General features: G+C 35.2%; 1 protein-coding gene across 4 annotated transcripts in view; it reads left to right on the top strand.

Moving 5' to 3' along the window:
* LOC5572108 overlaps positions 1 to 20,240 on the top strand; it is a 52,250-nt gene extending 32,010 nt beyond the window's left edge. For 2 of the 4 annotated variants that reach the window (XM_021843331.1, XM_021843329.1), the window contains 4 exons: positions 11,908 to 12,211; positions 12,272 to 12,301; positions 12,948 to 13,069; positions 18,393 to 20,240. In XM_021843331.1, the coding sequence (XP_021699023.1) occupies positions 11,908 to 12,211; positions 12,272 to 12,301; positions 12,948 to 13,069; positions 18,393 to 20,205 (2,269 nt within the window). In that variant the 3' untranslated portion in view covers positions 20,206 to 20,240. Of the gene's footprint in view, positions 1 to 11,907; positions 12,212 to 12,271; positions 12,302 to 12,947; positions 13,070 to 18,392 lie in introns of those variants that run through there. The other 2 variants (XM_021843330.1, XM_021843332.1) reach the window with 2 other exon arrangements.
* Positions 20,241 to 20,833: the final 593 nt, after the last annotated feature.

The following is a 20,833-nucleotide window of genomic DNA, read 5'->3' as shown; positions in this document are numbered from 1 at the left end:
TGTCCTAATGCTTATAAAGCGATTTTGAAGTTGTAGAATAAAGTCAATAATACAACAACACGCTTTATAACTTCTCCAAATTTGTGTGAACAACTCCTGAACAAAGGTTTCACATGCAAATAATCAAAATGTTGTTAAACATGATGCTGAACTAAACTGCAATAATGTTGTTTGTTAAATTAGCGTTGTTAAATCATCAATCCTTAGGGGTCATGCACAAATTACGTCACGCTCCGAGGGGGGGGAGGGGGTCAAGCCAAGTGTGACACGCCTTACAAAAATTTCGAAGGGCTCATACAAAAAATGTGACAAAGGGGGGGGGGTCCAAAAAGTTGAAATTTAGCGTGACATAATTTGTGTACCATCCCTTATTGGGCTAAGTGAAACCCTGAATAAACATCATTTCAATATATTATTACAGTCACTAAATGATTTGTAGTCTAATAATTTCGCCAGATTTGCTTGAACAATGTGTGCATAGTAGCTGCAAAGTAATATAATAAAGCAAATATTCAGTATGTAGCTGTGAAAAATTGCTTAATAAATAATTATAAAATAGGCAAATGTTTCTTGGGCGGTACTCTGTTTTTACAACATAATGATAAATTTAAACAATCCGGTATCAAACATTATTTTGTAGTGTATTAATTGAAAGAGATTTACTTGTATGAAATTCTATTCCAGATGCATTAGATGAAATACCCAAATCAAGTCAATACGAAGAAAACCTTCAAGAGACGCGTCGTAAGCGATCAATTAACACGGTAATCCCATCCGCTTATTCAACCAACAGAATAAAACGGAAACCAGAATACTTGGATGTTTATGAACTGTACATTTTAAAATCACATTAAACATAAGTTTTTAATATTGAGAAAAGGGAAAGAATGTAGGATCTCAGTATGCTAGGTTAATCTTAGTAGCCTTGACTAGCTGTAGAAATTAATGACAGAGAATAAATATTCATTCTTATTCAAACCACCAAACAATCAAGACTGGTTTTCCCTCCTACAGTGAAAAAATATGGAAATCGATTGATTATCAGCTGAGATATCGTCGTGTAAAGGTTACCGTTCACATTTTTTGCCCATGTCGGTACTTAGCGTGTTAAGTCCGGCTTTCCGCATAACACCTTCAAGCTCAATATTGAACAACAGGCACGAAAGTCCATCGCCCTGTCTCAGTCCCCGCCGAGACTCGAACGAACTGGATTGTTCGCCCGACATCTTCACGCAGTTTTGCACACCGTCTATCGTCGCTTTAATCAATCTTGTGAGCTTTGAGATCTATGAACAGGTGATGCGTAGGGACCTGGTACCAGCCCACTGCTAAGTAGCCATGTTTTTGAAGTGAGCATCATACCCAAGAGTAATTACTCACTTTGACCAAATCGGATCAATAATAATTTTCCATTTTGTTGAACTGTTTTCGAAGCTCAGCGTAAAAAACGTTTTCGTTCAGTATTAAATATGTTAAGCGTTTGCAACTGTGTGTTTATTTAAAACAGCATAAAGTAGTATTGAACACATTTTTCCCCATGGAATTTGTTTCGCCATTCCAGATTGTTTGTCTTGAAACGACTATTTGTTTACTAACATTGAACTGTCTTGGGGAACCATTTCCCGGTAGGAACCAGAGATGGCGGCTCGTTTTTTTCCCATGGGGTAGTATTGTGGTGCCAGAAGCCTGCCTGGTACACGTTTCTGGCATTTCTGGAGAATTTGCCGCACGGAAAAGATCTGGTCCGTTGTCGAGCGGCTGTCAATGGAAGCTGCTTGATAACTTCCCACGAACGCGTTTGCTATAGGTGATAGACGACGGAAGGGCATCTGGGATATCACTTTGAAGGCGGAATTTAGGATAGTAATTGCACGATAATTGTCACACTCCATTTCGTCGCCCTTTTTTCTTATGAATTTATGAGCCTACGCATGCTATAAAACATTTGACATTTACTGTGCGCCCTGTTTTCAAGTTACCCGTGAGAGAGAGCGAGACAGCACCAACACACGGCGCACAGTAAAAGTCAAAAGAACAAAAGAATTTATAGCACGTACAAAGGCTCATTAAAGTAATTAGGGTAAATCGCCAAATGTTGAACGGGTAAGATAGACTTTTTTTGTAATTTGATTTTTATTGAAATTCTGATAGAAAGGTTCATTCATTCAACTTGCAAGTTCGCGCTCCTTGTCGGTTGTGAGGGCAGGGTTAGGTCCGCGAAGCACTTTCCCTGACCACTCTGGGCTGAAACGGAAGTGAATCGTTCCCTTCGGCACTCCATAGACTTTAGCGGCTTCTCCTAATGTAAATTATTTTTGACATTACAGCATCAATCACGAGATTGAGGTTATACTCCGGATAAATCGGCAGCCGATGCGTAATTTCAATCATGATATAAACAAACAAATGGTGATGGCATTGATGCCATAGTGAAGATAGTGAAATTCGAAAAAAGAATCAGAATATAGCCAGGGATGCAATTAATTATACTTTACTTAATCGCGTTTTTCACCATTGCAACAGACACCATTATAGGATTTCTTATAATAATTATTCAACAGATATTTAAAGCAATAAAAAATACTATATTGTGTAATGCAATATTCCCTTTCAATACAGGTGTTTGGTACGAAAATAAAAACTCTGGAAATACTGTTGATGAAACCAAGACTTTCATGTTATGCTAGTGTTCAACAAATGGAAAATGTACGTGAAACGAAAGTGCAATTGAAAATGTTTTTATGTAATTAATAGGTACGAGTAAATTGTACGGATGTTTAGAAAATAACTAAAGTAGACTTTTACTGATTTCGTTTAAGGAATTAATGTGCTAATCAAATTTATTGTGTCCAATAGTCAGTGCCGTAGCGTGTGGTTGGCCAGGTTGGCGACCGCCAAGGGCGCCAGCCTTCAGGGGGCGCCAAAATGCGTGACCCATTTGGTAAAACTTTTAGAGATGCATATTTAGTAAGTCCACCTCTTAAGTAAAAGTTTCGAGAAAAATATCGTTGACAGAAACATGAATAGTCAAAACAGTTTCTAAATCGATTTAAGCAAAATATTTTGAAAGCAAACTACAAGATGTTAAAAGATTTGTTTATTGAAAACTCTTTGGAGAAAGTAATAATAATGTTCCATTATTATTATTATTATTACCTTTATCAACGAGATTTATAGCCTAAGGCTGATTCATCTCGGTAAATTTAATTAAGATTTTTAAAAGAGTTGTTCAATAATGTTCAATCCTGTTGTGGTAGAAAACATGTAGGTATCATGAAATCAAACTATCAAACGAATGTTCATACTCTGATCGAAAATAAAAAAGCGGAATACTTTAAATTATTGACGAACGAGATTCTCAGATAATTATAAAATTAGGACATGAAATTCGGTATACTTCGTAACAACAGCAACAGTTTTTATTTTTCAAGAAGAAAGAATTCCTTTAAAACCCCTGCAAAACTCTCCAACATTTCAAGAAAAGTATGTTGTATTTTATGTTCTATTTTATTTCATACTGTCTTTTTAAGGTTATTATAAAACGAAGCCAAACTTTGAATTTTCAAGTGCTCAAGACTGGAGAATCTGACAACAGTTTGCGTTGAAAACCAATCAAATTGCTTGCTTGCTGGTGTTGACCAATGGGATAAATTGTCAACGCGGAGCGCTGGTTAGTTTTCAAGTCTTGTGCTGAAACTTGAAAATTTGAGGTGTGGCTTCATTCTATAATCACCTTAATGCAGCCATTATTCCCAACCGGAAGACCGCGTACTTCTGATCGTATTACAGTCTCGTTGAAAACAGTGAACTGTTTCCCTGTGATCACAAAGGTTCTAGAAGATAACTTGGAAAATTTCTTCGGGTAGCATAATATTTTGATCTCTTTGAGTATTTAAAATTTCTTCTATTTTATACAAAGTAAATATCGCAAAGATTCTTGAAGTAAATTTATGATTCAATGCAAAAACATTCGAATTTTTGTTAACTGAAGAGTTGTCGCATAAATTAAAAAATCCTAAAGTTTTCTCGTGATTTTTAGGTCATCAATATATGGCTAATAGAGCACTAAGAGATTTCCTGAAAATTTCGTTTGCAATATGGATCAAATGAATTAGAAAACTATGCAAAAATGGTTAGGAAATGATGATTCAGAAATGTTATCAATAGATCATTTAAGAATATGAATTTTACTGAGATTTCATTGAAAGTTTAAATCAATAAATCCAGTATTTTTTTTTGCGAGTTCATCTTTAAACATTATGATTCTGCAGATTTTTGCTTTTGTAGAGGTGAGGTGTTGCTTCTATTAATCTTCACATTGATACATCTTCTAGATAACCTCCGGACTAACAGATATTTCAGCTGTAGATAAATCTAAGCCATTGCTCAAATCTACTAGAGGGAAATCTAGGGGTGTAGTGAAACAACGTCTTCAGCTTTCAGTGGTTTATTACAGAATGAACATCCCTAACTGTCAATCTTCTATTTTACCCTAAGTCTGCCTACTATGATCTTACTACATCTCGGGCATCCTGACACTATCGATGTCCTCATCGATATCACTGTTGTCAGATATGTAATCACTCATCCATTTCCTCATATTTTGAGGAGAGCAAACCGAATTGAATGGGATATTTGCAATTTGAAATCCATCTAAATCAGTTATAACGTACCTATCGTTCGGCAAAACTTTATGAATTTCATACGGACCTTTATATTTAGGAGCTAATTTATGTGTTTCGCCAGTTTTCAGAACTATGAAATCACCCTCTGCATATACTGTGCTCTTTTTTCGTTTCTTATCTGCATTTCTTTTGTTACAAAGTTGACTTCTAATATTATGTCTTTGAGCATTTTCTCGGATATCTGTCAAACTCGTTAAACTAGTTGACATCTGCCTATTTGCAATAAAATTCGAAATATTATGACTTTCACAGTCCAAATTATTCTGTTGCACACCAAATAATAACACGCTAGGATAATTACCTATTGACCTATTAAAAGTATTATTAAATATAAATTCCAATTTTGATAACAATTCATTCCACGGTTTAGCTGTTTCATTGCACATTTTTGCAAGCATAGGAGTTAAAGTTTTATTTACACGCTCAACTTGACCGTTAGCTTCAGGAGTATACGCAGCAGTTTTAATGTGTTCGATTTGATTGATGGTAGTAAAATCTTTGAATTTTTGTGAAGTAAAACAAGTACCTCTATCTGTGATAATTCTGTTAGGTTTACTGTAAAAGTTCATGTAATTTGTCAAATGGCGAATAGTTTCATCTGAGCTTGTTGATTTTGATGGAAAAAATTTCGTAAACTTTGTGAACCCATCTATAATTACCAAAATATATTTTGTTCTATTTGAAGAAGATAATTGTATTGGTCCATAATAGTCTAAATGAACAGTTTCGAACGGTTTATTTACTTTATCAATAATATTGACAAACCCTTATTTTCTCCCAGCAGGGCTGTAAAAAATACATGTCAGACAATTGTTTATATAATTTTTCACCATTTTTTTCATTCTACTAAACCAAAATTGCTGTCTTATTTCATATAAAGTTTTCTCTATTCCAATGTGTCCACAATTGTCGTGACATAGTTTAATGACAGTATCAATCATTAATTTTGGAACAACTAATAAACGTTTCTGACCTTCTTTTCTAAAAAGAACTCCATTGATTAGCTCAAAATCTGGAAATGTAGATCGCTCAAGTAATTCTTTAATATTCAACAGTTTAACATCTTGTTCTTGCGCCACAATAATATTTTGTTCAATATCACAATCATTTAAAATATTTACAGTTTTATTTACATAGTTTTCTTTGCATAATTTATCTTCTTTTTTATTGACTAATTCCTCCTCAGTAAATTGTTTTTTAACTATAGTATTTAGACGGCTTAAAGCATCAACATGTTGCATTTTTGAGCCATCTCTGTACTCTAAATCAAAATCATAACTCTCTAAAAACAATGCCCATCTGCAAATTTTCGGATTTACATTCTTTTTTCTCAAAGTCTGAACTAATGCATTGCAATCTGTAAAAATTTTAAAATGTGTACCGGCTAAATAAATATGAAATCTTTTTATTGCATAAACCACGGCTAATGTTTCGAGTTCAAAGCTGTGCAATTTTGACTCAAATTCGTCTGTTTTTCTACTAAAATAACTAACAGGATGAAAGTTGTTGTCCTTTTGTTTTTGCAGCAAAATTGCTCCAAATCCAAAAGAGCTTGCATCACAATGAAGTTGTGTTTCAGCCTGTGGATCGAAAGTAGCAAGTATTGGTGACGAAATCAATTTATTTTTCAATGAGTTAAAAGCATCTAATTGTTCTTTACCAAAATCGAATTTTGCATCTTTTTTCAAAAGAATATACAAAGGTCTCGCGATGGTTGCAAAATTTTGTACAAACTTCCTGAAATAGCTTGTAAGACCTAAAAACCTTTGAACGTCTTTATTATTTTTTGGAACTGGGAAATTAGATATACTATCAACATGGGACTTATTCAATTTCTTTCCAAATTTATTAATTGTGTATCCCAAATAATCAATTTCTTCGAAAAGAAATTGACATTTACTCAAATTTATTTCTAATAAATTATCATTTAATATTTGAAAAACTTTTCGTAAAGTATCTATGTGTTCATCAAAACTTGTACTTGCAATAAGAATATCGTCAATATAAACTATAAGTTTACCATCATCAATCAATTCTTTGAATATTTTGTTTATAAATCTTTGGAAAACTGCAGGGGCGTTACACAATCCGAAAGGAACACGCAAATATTCATATTGTCCATTTGGCGTTACAAAAGAAGTGTACTTAGTTGACTCTGTTGCTATTCTAATCTGATGAAAACCAGATTTTAGATCAATAATCGAAAATATTTCCTTATTTTTCAGTGTATCAATTAAATCGTCAATAACAGGTAAAGGGTAGTTATCTCTAACGGTGTTTTTATTTAGTTTCCTATAATCTACGCATAATCTAAAATCATTACCTTTTTTAGGAATTATTACTATTGGACTAGCATAGGGTGAATTACTTTCTTTAATGAATCCATCTTTCAAAAGCTCTTTTATTTTTACCTCAACTTTGTTTTTCTGGTCAAAAGATAATCTTCTTGGTTTAAAATGAAAATATTCCTTCTTTTTCAATGCAATAGTCATTTCATATTCTGTTACTGGTTTGGATGGTTTGTTGTTAAAATAATATTTAGTTTTAAAACATTCTAAAAATTTTGCCTTTCTATCATCTGATATTTCTCCAATATTCGACGATAGTGTTTGGTACGTATCAGAATCAATATTAAATATTTTTTGTTGTTTTACCTTTGTGTTAGATGGATCTTTAATCTGTAAATATCCTTTCCCCACTTCAAAAATCTGAATACCATTTTCGATGACCGTTCGAATATCTGGACGCATGATTACATCTCTTCCAATTATGTCATCGTAGAGTCCCATGTGCTTGTCAGCAATAACGTGAAATTCAATCCTGAAATTAATACTTTGAATAATAACTTCGCTTTGAAAAACTCCTAAAATCTTAAGTCTGTTTCCACTAATACTCCAATACATTTGTTTTTCATTAAATTTAGATATTTCTGATTTCTTAACTAAACCTCGTCGTATTAGTGAAATCGGACTTCCTGTATCGTATAAAGCTCTAAAAATGTTATTTATATTAATAAGCTGAAATTCTATCTGTCCGTTACGTCCATCTCCTGAAGTTACTAAGTCGTTCTTTACTGCAGCCGCAATGTTTCTTGATATTGATTGACAGCAAGCGTTCGTCTCAGACCGATATGGTCCAACAACATTTCGTTTCTTCCAGCAATAGGCAGCAATATGTCCGAATTGGTTACAGCAATAGCATTTCACAGGCCTCCTTGAAACCGTCTCCAATCTTGAGTCATTTCCTATCATACGAAAAGCTTGAACAATCTCTTCAACCGTTTTGAAATTCATCATTCGTGCTTGATTTTTCAGTACTGGATTCAATATTCCTTCAACAATGTATTCGACTATTTCAGATTCTTGCATCTTCAATTTTTGGGCGATAACTTTTTTGTCTTGACAGTATTCCATAAACGTTTCAAATTTTCCACTCCATGTCTTCTTTTCCAACAGTCTTCGAATCTCAATTGTGTTCACAGGATTATCGTAAAACTCCCTCAAGCTTCGTATGATTTCGTAGTAATTTTTCAGCATAAAATCCGCCTGCGAGTGCAACCAGAGTTTAGCCTTCCCTTTCAAATTTTGAATAACGACAAGCTTCATGATGAACTCATTCACACCCAACGCACGTTTCGTATTTTCTACAACGGATATGAAATGGCTTACATCTTCTCCAGTGTCTCCAGAAAACGATGGCAACATTGAGGAGATTTCTTCTGGTTTGAAATGGCCAAAAACTTTCACTGGAACAACTCGATCAACTTCACCGACGTAGTTACAACCTCCGTTATCCGCGTAATTCGACGCTAATCCGGTTGATGGTTGAACAGCGGCAGCAGCAGCATTCATTGCGCTTGAAACGACGATACCTGCAGCAAGTGATCCGCCTACGTGAAGTGAATTTCCCGACACCTTATTTCTCTCAGCTACAGTTGAGACTCCAGTTTCCGCAGTGTTTTCTCCGATCGAAGCAAAACTTCCCGATTCCATGAAATTTTTTCGACTCCGTTCCTGCATGGCTTATCCCACTTCTGAATTGTAGTGAAACAACGTCTTCAGCTTTCAGTGGTTTATTACAGAATGAACATCCCTAACTGTCAATCTTCTATTTTACCCTAAGTCTGCCTACTATGATCTTACTACAAGGGGGTTGGGTGACAAAACGTCGAAAGGCAAAATGTCGAATGCCAAAACGTCGAATGCCAAAATGTCTAAAGGACAAAACGTCGAAGGGACAAAACGTCGAAAGGACAAAACGTCGAAAGACAAAATGTCGAATGCCAACATGTCGAATGTCAAAACGTCGAATAGAAAAAAAAAACGTCGGAGGGACAAAACATCAGCCTCCTGACACCGCCCATACAACCCCATTGAAAAATAACGAGCAAACATATCTGGTTCCCACTGGGAAGTGGTTCCCACTGACAGCTCAATGTTTGTAAACAAATAAGCGTTTGAGGAATAACAATCGATGATGGCGAAATCTTTTTCTCCGAAAAAAATTGTTTCATGCAAAACAACAGTTATTCGAACAAACAAACGGTTGCAAACTATTGGATTGCAGTACAGCATGTCAATTTGTGTTGATGTGATTAGCTAGAAACACATTTTAGTATTGGAGGAAAAATTCCCCAATATGATTTGGCCAATGTACGTTGTTACTCTTGAGTTTGATGCTGACCACGAAAACATGGCTGCTTAGCACCGGGTTGCAAAACATGGAAATGAAAAACAATTCGGATTTCTGACAAAACATCGATCTATTCGATATCAATCCGAAAAATAATTGTAATCTAAGGAATATAAAAATAAACGATAAATATGTAATATTTATCAACGTTTTTAACAGTTAAGGCAGTGAAAAATATATTTTTTCCAATGTAATTACCGTGATACCGCAATTCTTAGTTGGTCTTGGAAGGGATATCAAAAAGTTAAATTGAAAATTACCAAAACTTGTCTGAATTGTTTAAGATATTAGTTTAATCCTCAGGTTACAAAACAATAACTGGAGTCTTCAATCGAAGTGTTAATTTTAGTCAAACATTGAAAGGAGTTCGCATCCTGTGTTTTGAAATAAAAATATCACAAAAAAAACTGTCTTAACTCAATTTTGTAGTTCATTTAGGAAACTTACTGGAGATCCTTACTTCTATATAAGTGAACCTGGAGTTTCTGAAAAGATAATCAAGTTAATCCAAGAAAATAAAAAATTGATTTCGGAAAAGATTCTTTTGTACTTATTTGACAAAAGAATGAGTAAATATTTAAAGAATAATGAATTCACTAATTGACCAAAATCATGTTTAAGTTGTTAGTAATTAGTTCACATCACATTAAATTAGTTAAACCTGCAAATGATATTAACTTATTGAAATTGTCATGTTATAAGCTAAATAACATGATCTACAAATACTATAGTAACAATCGCATAATATCACTCTAACGGAACTCGGAGAAAAACGAAACTGATCAGTTAATTCTACAGCCATAGATTTGTCAATAACAATTTAATCGATAGGTATGCAATGAGGAAGTCCAAATTAGCACGAGTTGTTTCACTAGAATAAAGCGGTTTGATTGGATGTAACTGTTAAACATTAATCTTCTCTTCTTTCTGGCATTACGTCCCAACTGGGACAAAGCCTGCTTCTCAGATTAGTGTTCTTATGAGCACTTCCACAGTTATTAACTGAGAGCTTTCTTTGCCGATTGACCATTTTTGCATGTGTATATCGTGTGGCAGGTACGAAGATACTCGATGCCCTGGGAATCGAGAAAATTTCCTTCACGAAAAGATACTCGACCAGCGGGATTCGAACCCACGACCAGTGTTGTGAAAAACTCAATTTCTCACAACTCACGCTTGAGATTTTTCATGCGTGAGTTGTCAATCACGCAACTCAGCAATCAAAAAATCATGGATCAGTTGGCTCACCTTTATGACTCATTGTCTCGTATTTCCACACTCACACACGGCAATAATTTCTTGTTAGTCTGGTAAAATTATAGTAATCCTTTCTAACATAAACACAATATTCGGGTTTCACGAGTTTTGGCCGGGTTTTGCGACTGAATCAATTTTTACGGTTTGAGTTGATTGAGTTGATTTTGCATCAAAATATCAAGCGTGAGATTTGCGAAGCAGATCTCTAATGAGTTTGCTCTCTCGGGAGAGCGTATTGATTGACATTTGAGTGCGAGTCTATCAACACTGCCCACGACCCCCAGCATGGTCATGCTGAATAGCTGCGCGTTTACCGCTACGGCTATCTAGGCCCCAAACATTAATATAGGAAGGAAAAGACTGAAGGAGGAGTTGAAAAAGGATTGTTATTGGGAAAGAAAACTAACACGATTTTTCACACAACGCGTTGCAACGGGGAGATCTGCGGAATGCGTTACTGAAGGAATGACTCAACCCACTAACCTATATCCCTCAACATCATGGTTGGCTGGTTTGATCACTTTTGCATATCCCTAACTTCAATTTCGTTTTGCTTCACAAAGTGCTTCTTTCCTCGTCTGTAATGAATGTGAAAGTGACATTTTTTGAAAGTTTGTTCCATGCTTACTGTGATAAACATTGAAAATTTTGCAGTTTCCAACGCCGTCCGCATCGCAACAATTTTTCCTTAGCAACGTTATTTCGTTTGAAAAATAACTGCTTTCGACGTTTTGGGATTCGACGTTTTGGCATTCGACATTTTGGCTTTCGTCGTTTTGTCTTTCGATATTTTGTCCCTAAACCATCTAGAGAATCAAAATGCAATTCAAGCTTGAACTTGATCGATCAATTACCCGCTGGTGGTGACCGAACAATCAAGTCTTCAGTTGGAACCTCTGTTTGGTTGTCAAGATTTGTGCTGCTAAAGATCTGAGGAAATTTATTAAGCTTTATCATGAAGTTATCATATGCTTTTGTAAATTATCGTTGATGATTTTTTTTCGAATGTAAACATGTACAATGTTCAAAAAAGTTAAACTTTGAGTAAGGGGCGCTCGAATGGCAGTTCGCCAAGGGCGCCATAAAACCACGCTACGGCTCTGCCAATAGTACAGCTAACTTACAAAATAATCTGTATAATTTATTGAAACTGTTTGTAAATGGTTCAATTTCCTGTTTTAACATGGTTTCTACATATCGTTCCACATTTGGGTAGCGTTCAACAATTAGCGAATTACCCTAATGATCTATTTTATTTCATTTCTTTTTCTAGTGCTCCATTCCTCATCAGTGATAGAGCCACTGTTATGAAGGTTAATCGACAACGCTGGAAAGAACTAGGAGAAGCCATGGTAAGAATACGTCAGTCACCTGATACATACCGATTGATCGCAAGTGGTGAAACTGCTGACGCAAGCGTTATCTTTGATGGCGACATAAGAGACATACACCCTACACTTCCTACACCCGGTGCAAAACTCATCTTCTTCAGTTATCAAAATGTTACGTACGGATTTAACTTTAATGATGCCAGGAGAGCAAATTTATTCTACCAGGCTATGTCACAAGCTAAGAACGTAAGTCAAAAGGGTACATATATGTTGGGGTTGGTAATCGGGATATTTTTTTTTTTTCAGATCATTTGGGATCCCAATCCCAAACAACTGGTAAACATTTTGTCGCGATTGGTTTCGTCTAGAATGCATGCATTCCGTTTAAACTTGTATGAAAGGTTTTTTTTTTCAATTTTGTTACTGTATCTACTTCCAACAACTTTTTCGAAGGAAGTAAGATGTTAATTTTTATTAGGTTTTTTTTATTCACTATTCAAAAAACTAAGGAAAGGTTGAGTATGTCGTTAACAATAAATTTTTAGTTAACTTAATATTTAATTCAGCTAACGTGAATAATGCAAATTGAATTTATTTCTATGATTAACAAACTTCATATTGTAATTTGTCTTATTTTTATGATTATTACTTCAAATTGTAATCTGTAAGATTTTTCTGATTATTTTATATTGAGTTCGAGGGACTTGGTGGGGAAACCTATCTGAAACGCGTATCGAAAAAGTAATAACCAATTGTTGTTGAATGGACGAAGGAAGTGAAAAATGATGTGAATATCATGAATTCTGCTTCAAATTTAATTAATTTTTTTTTGTACAAAAGAAGCTCGTGTTAATCGACAGATCTCTGTCTTTATTTACAGTCCATCGGTTTATTATTATTAATGTTATTATTATTATTATTATTATTATTATTGTTATTATTTTTATTATTATTACTTTTTTATATTTCTAATGCAATGTAGAACAACCCACCGGCACCGCCAGCTACTGAACTTTCCAATGAGCAAGAATCTGACGACATACTTCAAGTGTCAAACCAACAATCCCAAAATCTAGCGCCAAGTTATGATGATGCTGATCACAGGTTAGTTCATTAACATGCATTTTTCATGTTTATTACAACACTTATCTATTAAATTGATAATAATTTTAAAAGGTTCTTACCACAGACTGTATTATTACCATTTCAAACAAATACATAAGCATGCCAATCCTCAATGGCACATAGGCAAAAGTTGTGACCGATTGCACGACTGGCTTAGTTCTCCCATAGTAATTCCCATACAAACTTTGAAGGGCTTAAGCAATTTGCAATTGTGCAATCTCAGTTTCCATCCAATTCAATCCAAGAACCGAAATATCGAAATGAACGTGCTGATTTTTACCGTCTATGCATCGTGGAATGTGAATTCAAAATACTTCATGCTCACTAGCTCCTCCTAGCGGCTTATTGACCCTCTAAATTAAAATTACACAAAATCGAGCTTTTCTGGATCAAAACGCCTGAGTGTTATTTTAACACATCCTGAAAATCGATATTGTAATGATTTCTGCTTGATTTCATAAAATTTCATGACAAATAATGATGCATAGTGTTGTGAATCATCTTTATGTGCTATAAAATTTGCAAAAAGGAAAAAATCAGCACAGAGGACATTTTGCAGAATATACTAAAATTACACACCTGATGATGATGATCAGAAGAGCTCTATTTTGTGCGAATCGTACTCAAATTTGGGTAACATCGTTTAAGCATATATAGCCCTTGGTCCAACCTGTTCGTTAGACCGAAAACAACTTTAAGTCATCTTCAGCACAGTAACAAATCGTATAACGAGTTTCAAAAATTATAAAACTCGCCATACGAATTGTAACGTTGCTGAAGATGCCCTTATATCTGATTTGCGACGGCCGAAATTATTTATTTATATTTTTCTACATTTGCCCGCGTATCCTTACAGCTTTAGCCACCTTCAAGATACTGGATTCGTCATAGAGTTGGGTGAGCTTATAGTTCATTCATCGGCGTGACACACCGTTCTCTTGGAGGACGCTGCCAAAGATCGTCCTTAGTACTCGACATTCGAAATCTCCAAGAGCTTGAAAGTCCTCCTCGAGCATCGTCCACGTTTCACGCCCTTAGAGGTATAGCGGTCTAAAGTATTTGCTACGGGGGTGAATCTTTCTTGATCGCAGTTTCTTCTGGAGCCCAAAGTAGGTACCGTAAAGTGCCCTAATTCAGCGCATTGCCTAATTCCGCGCATTTCATACAAAATTATTTACATATGGAAATACACATCAATACTGCAGCAACTTTTAACACCATTTGATGCTACTTTGATTTAGAATAAGTTTGAATCACAAATGAAAGCAAATAGAGCATTTTTTCGCGGCGTAAAAAAATAATCAGTGGAGACCCGTCTGAGTAGACGCCATTTTTTCAATTTCCTTAGCGTCCGTGCTAAGACTGTAGGACACAGACAAACGTGATTTCTATATTGAAAATGTTTTGTTATTTATGCAATATTCTATGAAACTACTTGCTACAGATGTGTTTTATGATGCTTCTATGAAATCTTATCAAATATTAGTATAATTATTGAGATTTATCTCAAAAAGTATTGCGCGGCATTAGGGCACGTCATTTTTTATAAGTCCCTAATTCCGCGCACTGCTATTTACAGAACAACAAACAAGTAAAACATGCTATACTGGTCTTCACAGCTGAATATTTATCTGAGGAAGTATTTTCATGCATAAATACGTTTCGCAAACAACCGAAATATCGGGAAAGCCCACTTACAGGGAAACTAGCGGCCGTTCAGAAACCACGTGGTCATTCATGGTGGGAGGAAAAGTTTGTCCAAAACCAAGGTCCATAAACATTTGTTATTGTATGAACAGTGCAGAATACGAATATACAGACTTAAATTATTTTACAGGAATTCGTGAAATTCAACGTAATCCCAACAGCTGAAAATTTCGGTGAAATAAATTAACGGAGTACTGTAAATTTTTACAGTTTTCGGTAAAATTTCACCGCAATCCGTTGAATTTCGACGGAATTACGGTGTTTTATTTTACCGAACTGATCAGCTGTTGAGATTACGGTGAAATTCACGGATTACCTACGGTAAAATAATTTAAGTGTGTAGAGGTAGTCGCGGCGATTTCGCCAAACTGCATATTTTTTTGAAATTTCTTCTGGAATAACATGCAACCCCAAAGCTGACAAGGAAAAGGAAAAAATATCAACGTCTCCGCAGTCGCGAAACGTCCAAATGCTGAAAAATTGAAAAGTATGGTATTCAAAATAAACTGTTATAAAAACCTCAGTGTTCGGATCAGTTTTTCCATTGCTGCTGATAAATCTAAACACAAGACTATAGTTATTTCAAATGTCTGCAACTTTTTCTGGCATAAAATTTCACTTCAAAGGCTTTTTATGTTTCGGTGTGATACAATCGCAATTGCATATTTGCTGGGATGTTCATGTGAGGGTTTGCGCATGATTGATACAAACACAGAGGAATAAGTAAAAAACTCAGCAATGACAGAATAAGAAGACCGTCTTCGCGAGTCTCGTCTCAGGAAAAGACTACAACAAATGTTTATCCTTATTCCACGTGATAGTCAAAAAAATATAAAAAAGTCTACGTTACGGCTCATACAAAACTTTACTTTTTTTCATACAAAAAGTGTTGTGGAGGGGGGGGGGTTGAAAATGTTAAATTTCAGCGTTACGTAATGAATGGATGCTGCCTTATACAAAATTAATATAAATTTGATTGTTTTGCAAGTGCGCGGAATTAGGCATTCTTCTGCGCGGAATATGGAAAAGCGTTAAAAAAATGCGCGGAATTAAGCAATTTCAACGAGTGAACTATTTCAAAAAAATAACAATTGTAACGTGTGAATACAGTCTAGTTTATATTTTTGCCATAATCTAAAACAGATTTGCTAGCGATCCACCCATAAAGCTTTTTTGTTGATGCAATACTCATTTTTAATTAAGCATTTGAAATGTTTTATTCGTTAACTGCGCTGAATTACGGCACTTTACGGTACGACTTTCGACTAACGTTGTTGTCAGCCATCAGCAAAGATGGTAGTTGAACTCATCGACGAATTGTCCGGATCACGTATAAATCGTGCCTCTTCGAATAACACCTTGGAGTGCCCCAATATTGAACCGCTGGCACGAAAGTCCATTATACCCTGTTGTAGGGTAACGTATATAACTTGGACACGCATATAATTTGGACAGGCTGGTCGTTTTATGCTCGTTTCCAGTGAGATGGTGCGGAATATATGTACGAAAAATCATGTATTGCGTTATTAATACACTATGCTGCTTATTAATGATAACCATTCTGATACCAATTAAAAATTGGCTTCAAAAATAACAAAATTGTAAATTGTATCAACAGAACATCTGTGAAACCTACGAATGCAAGAGGATGTGCATTTTAAGAACATACATTAAATGCAATAATAGCGCTCAGAATTGGCATTCATAAAAAGTTTAAAAGTGGCAACATGATAAAATATGTGTAAAATTTAAGCTAAGTTCATCTAAAATCTTAACATGAGTATATAAGGCATAAATCAGGTGATGTCCAAAATAGATTATGGTTTTTGTGCAGTTGATATAATTTAGCCATCTGATGAAACATACTGGAATGTCGCATGCATGCATACTTGCAGGCGTTTTTCGTGGATTTGATGATATTTGCTTGTATTGCATGAAATTATTGATTATCACTAATATTCACATCCGATAAGCAAAAAAATGCATAAGTCACATGTAAACTACTAAAATTTTGTGATATGATCGTCTTTTTAAGAAACCATTGCATGGATATTGAGATAACGCCCCTGTCCAAATTATATTCACATGAGGGTGTCCAAAATGTATATTTGGTGTCCGAAATGTATAATAGACAGGTCGCAAAAAACGCTATTTTGGAAGCTAATACTACAATTTGTAAGCTTTTGCTCTCGAGAAATTAAAAGTACAATGGGACATTAAGCATATAAGTAACATTAGGTAATAAAATATTAGTATCTAATGCATTTAATGAATCGCCGTTTCCAGACATATCCTTAGCCTGTCCAAAATACATAATTTACCCTAGTCCCTGGTGAGATTCGAACGAACTGGAGTGTTTGCCCGAAAACTTCACACAGTTTTGCACATCGTTGCTCTAATCAATCTTACGAGCTTCCCATGAAAGCAGTTCTCGTCTATGATCTTTCTTAGCTGTACACGGTCGGTACTGTTGTATACCGCCTTGAAATCGATGAACAGGTGGTGCGTAGGGACCTGGAGGATTTGCTGCACGGAAAAGATCTGGTCCAATGTAGTACGGTCGTCGATGAAGCTTGCTTGATAACTTACCACGAACTTATTTGCTATAAGTGCTAGACGATTCATCGTAGAGCTGCTTCCACCTTTCGTTCACCTCGTACCCGTCCGTTAAGATACAGTGACTCAATCTCATTTTCGTACGGGGCACTGTTTTCATATCAAGTTGGTATAAATCTATTAAATGGTGCATGGACTTCGATATACTTTATCAATAATGAAGGTTATAGGTGTCATCTATTGTTTGGCAATGACAAACTGTATTCATTTGCTAAAATCTTTGGAATAATGGAAAAGTATTGAGATTGTGTCTATAATTGACCCAATTCCATATTCGTACACCTAACAAAAAAGAAATATACAGCATTCAAAACTAATTTTTAATGGACTAGATGATTACTTAAGCTCTTCGTTGTGTTGTTCAGATGCAGTAGAATACATTTGGAAAATTTAAAAGCGGACATATTTGAAACTTAAGTCCATCTATCCATCCGTAGCCGTCTAGGAATAGCATGGACTGCGACGACCTATTGTTCCTCCATCGACTGCTCCATCGGTGAAACAATACCGTCTGTGTTTTGGCGAGCTGTCTGGATGGGCAAAAAACAGCAGAAAAATCCACTGGCGTGTCTAGGGGGCGATGGGCCCAAACGGAAAATCTGAAACATCTCCGGAGTCCGGTGGCCAATATGCATGACCAAACAAGTTCCTGAAGCTAGACCAAATTTGCCGTCCTTTAACTCCAGATGCATCAAATAGTACTTTTCATAAAGTTATAAGCATTTGAATTTAGGCAAAATTTTGCCTATCTCAACCATTTTGCCTATCCCCTGTATGTTGTCAAACTCGATTCGTAGTACAATGTTGAATAATCAACTTGGATGGAATGGACTGATAAGTCTGCGACAAAGCTAGAACGAAAGAAATAATAAGCCACTCCATTTTTAAATATTGTATGTTTATATGTTCGCATAATCTGAATTGTATGAATCTTCGTACAATTATTAGTTATTCAACTTTTACAAATATATTCTTCCAGTACCCAGCAACGACATATCTGCACCATATCAACGGAATTCTACGATTGCCAGATCGAAGGAGTACACATTAAAGATGGAGAAATTCATGAGTTCAGACCTGAACCACACAAGCATATCACATTTAGGGATTCTGTTTTACGGTATCTGCCAAAATCATTGATTGATGCATTCCCAAACATGACACTGCTAAACTTAAACCAACTCAAGATCACTAGCATAGAAAATAATGCTTTTCATAATGCTGGAGAACTGGAGCATTTATACCTTCAAGAAAACCGTTTGAAGGATTTCCCTAAAAAAGTGCTCGATGGTGCACGTAAATTGAAAACATTAGTTTTATCTGACAACTCAATAGAAACTATGCCGTATAATTTCAAGAACAATAATAATTTAGACAATCTTTATATAAATAATAATAATCTTAATTTACTGCCATCATTTGAATACATAACACAATTACAAAACTTTAGCGCATCACGTAATGAACTTGGACAAGTTGATAGTAAACAATTCATGAAGCAAAATAAAATCGAAAACATCGATCTATCACACAATAAATTGGAAAAACTGATTCTACGACTAACATCTCGAGTTCTTCGAATTGTTGATCTTAGTAACAATAAATTGACTCAGCTGGATATAACGTTGCATATGGAAAATCTGAATGTTGAAAATAATGAATTGTCATCATTTCTAGTAGGAAATGAGTGCTTGCTGAAATCATTGAAAATGTCTAACAATACACTCGAATCACAACCTGTTCTTTCAAATTGTCAATTATTAGAATTCTTAGATTTATCCAAAAATTCATTGTTATCTTTTCAATATCCAGAAACTTTAAGTAGACTACGATATATTAATCTCACACGCAACAACTTATTTGAATTTTCAACACCAAAAATAAATAAGAACTTCGAACTTGTTACGCTAGATTTGTCTCATAACCAACTGTCTTATTTATATTCAATGCAGCCATTTAAACATTTGAAAGATTTAAAACTAAACGATAACGCATTCATTGCTATCCAGAAGAACAGCTTACCAAAATCACTAACTCTTTTGTATGTAGCAAATAATGAATGGAAATGTGATGATGTGCCTAATTGGGGGACACTGGCTCAAGATGCAAATGATGATTGTAAAAATGGATTTACGCAAACGGAAGGTATTTGTTGCAAGAACTACAAAAAAGCTTTCAATGATGTACTGAACGAAATGATGAGAGAAGCCTATTTTCATGAACGAGCAAACCAAAATGAATTGAAAGGGAAGTGTACATCTTATCAACCAATTAGAACGAATGATGACGACTTGGAGCGCATTCGGCAATTAGCTGCTAGCACAGATAAAAATAAAGCAAAAGTTTACGAACAGTTAGCAAACACTAAAAATTCGATAGCGTCTAGTAATGCCAATTTAAACAATCTTAAACAAAATCAGGCTCAGTCTAGCAGTGTCAAACGATCTATGGCAATGAAGATCGAAGAGAAGCGTCAAATGTATCATGTCACAAAAGAAGGATTATTATCCGACAAGCAAATGCTAGGCAGAGTGGTCGACTATGTTCAAGAAAGAGACGCATTTTCCAAAACCATGTTGAATGGACGAAAGGAAGACACCCAAAACACTAAAAGGTTGTTAGAACAAAAGAAGCTAGAGAACAATCAATTAGCCGCTAATATTGAAAATATAAATAACAGTTCTTTCGAGTTTAAAAATAAGGAAAAAGAATTGAAGAAACAGATTGAGAGACTTATGAAAGAAATCAACAGGAATTCTCCTTCAATCCATGGAAAGACAGGTAGATCATAAGAGTTTCTTTAATAAAATCCAGTGTCCAAATCGCATTGTGTTCGCGCAAAGAAATCCTTACCAAACAGATATCACTGTCATATACCAACAAAATAGTATAATTTAGATCCGTTTATATTTTGGACAGCCTGATCCACTGTTCAAAGGTTTTCCTAATTAAAAAATAAATTAGAAAAACTTATTTCATTTTGGGCGATACGACTGTTTCACATTTACAACAACCGGTTGTTTGTTTGCTAATCGAAAATATCTGAAACTATTTTTATTCAATTTGTTTATCCATGCCAACGTTACACGAAATTCTAGCCATCAGAAACACTTAACCCCCACTCCCCCACCCCATCGGCGTTATTACGGGTCAAATAACCTTACTACACAGGTATCGGATTCCCGCAAATTGTTAGAGTTTTTTTAGGTTGGGAACCACTACCCAACTACCAGGCTTTGTCCTACGCCTCAGAGTCGTTTGAATTGGGGATTTTTTTTTATTATCGTACAAATTGGGCCGAAGGGTCTCAGATTTTCATGAAACTTTTTCCACAGGCAGGGCTCATGGATATATGAATAAAAAAAAATTGAGAAAAAATCAGGGTCGCCTATTTTTCCGGAAAACTCAGGTGGAAATTTG

The sequence above is a fragment of the Aedes aegypti genome, chromosome 2 (genome assembly GCF_002204515.2).
Source record: "Aedes aegypti strain LVP_AGWG chromosome 2, AaegL5.0 Primary Assembly, whole genome shotgun sequence".
Taxonomy (NCBI): Eukaryota; Metazoa; Arthropoda; class Insecta; order Diptera; family Culicidae; genus Aedes; species Aedes aegypti.
This window is presented reverse-complemented; position numbering and strand designations above follow the sequence as displayed.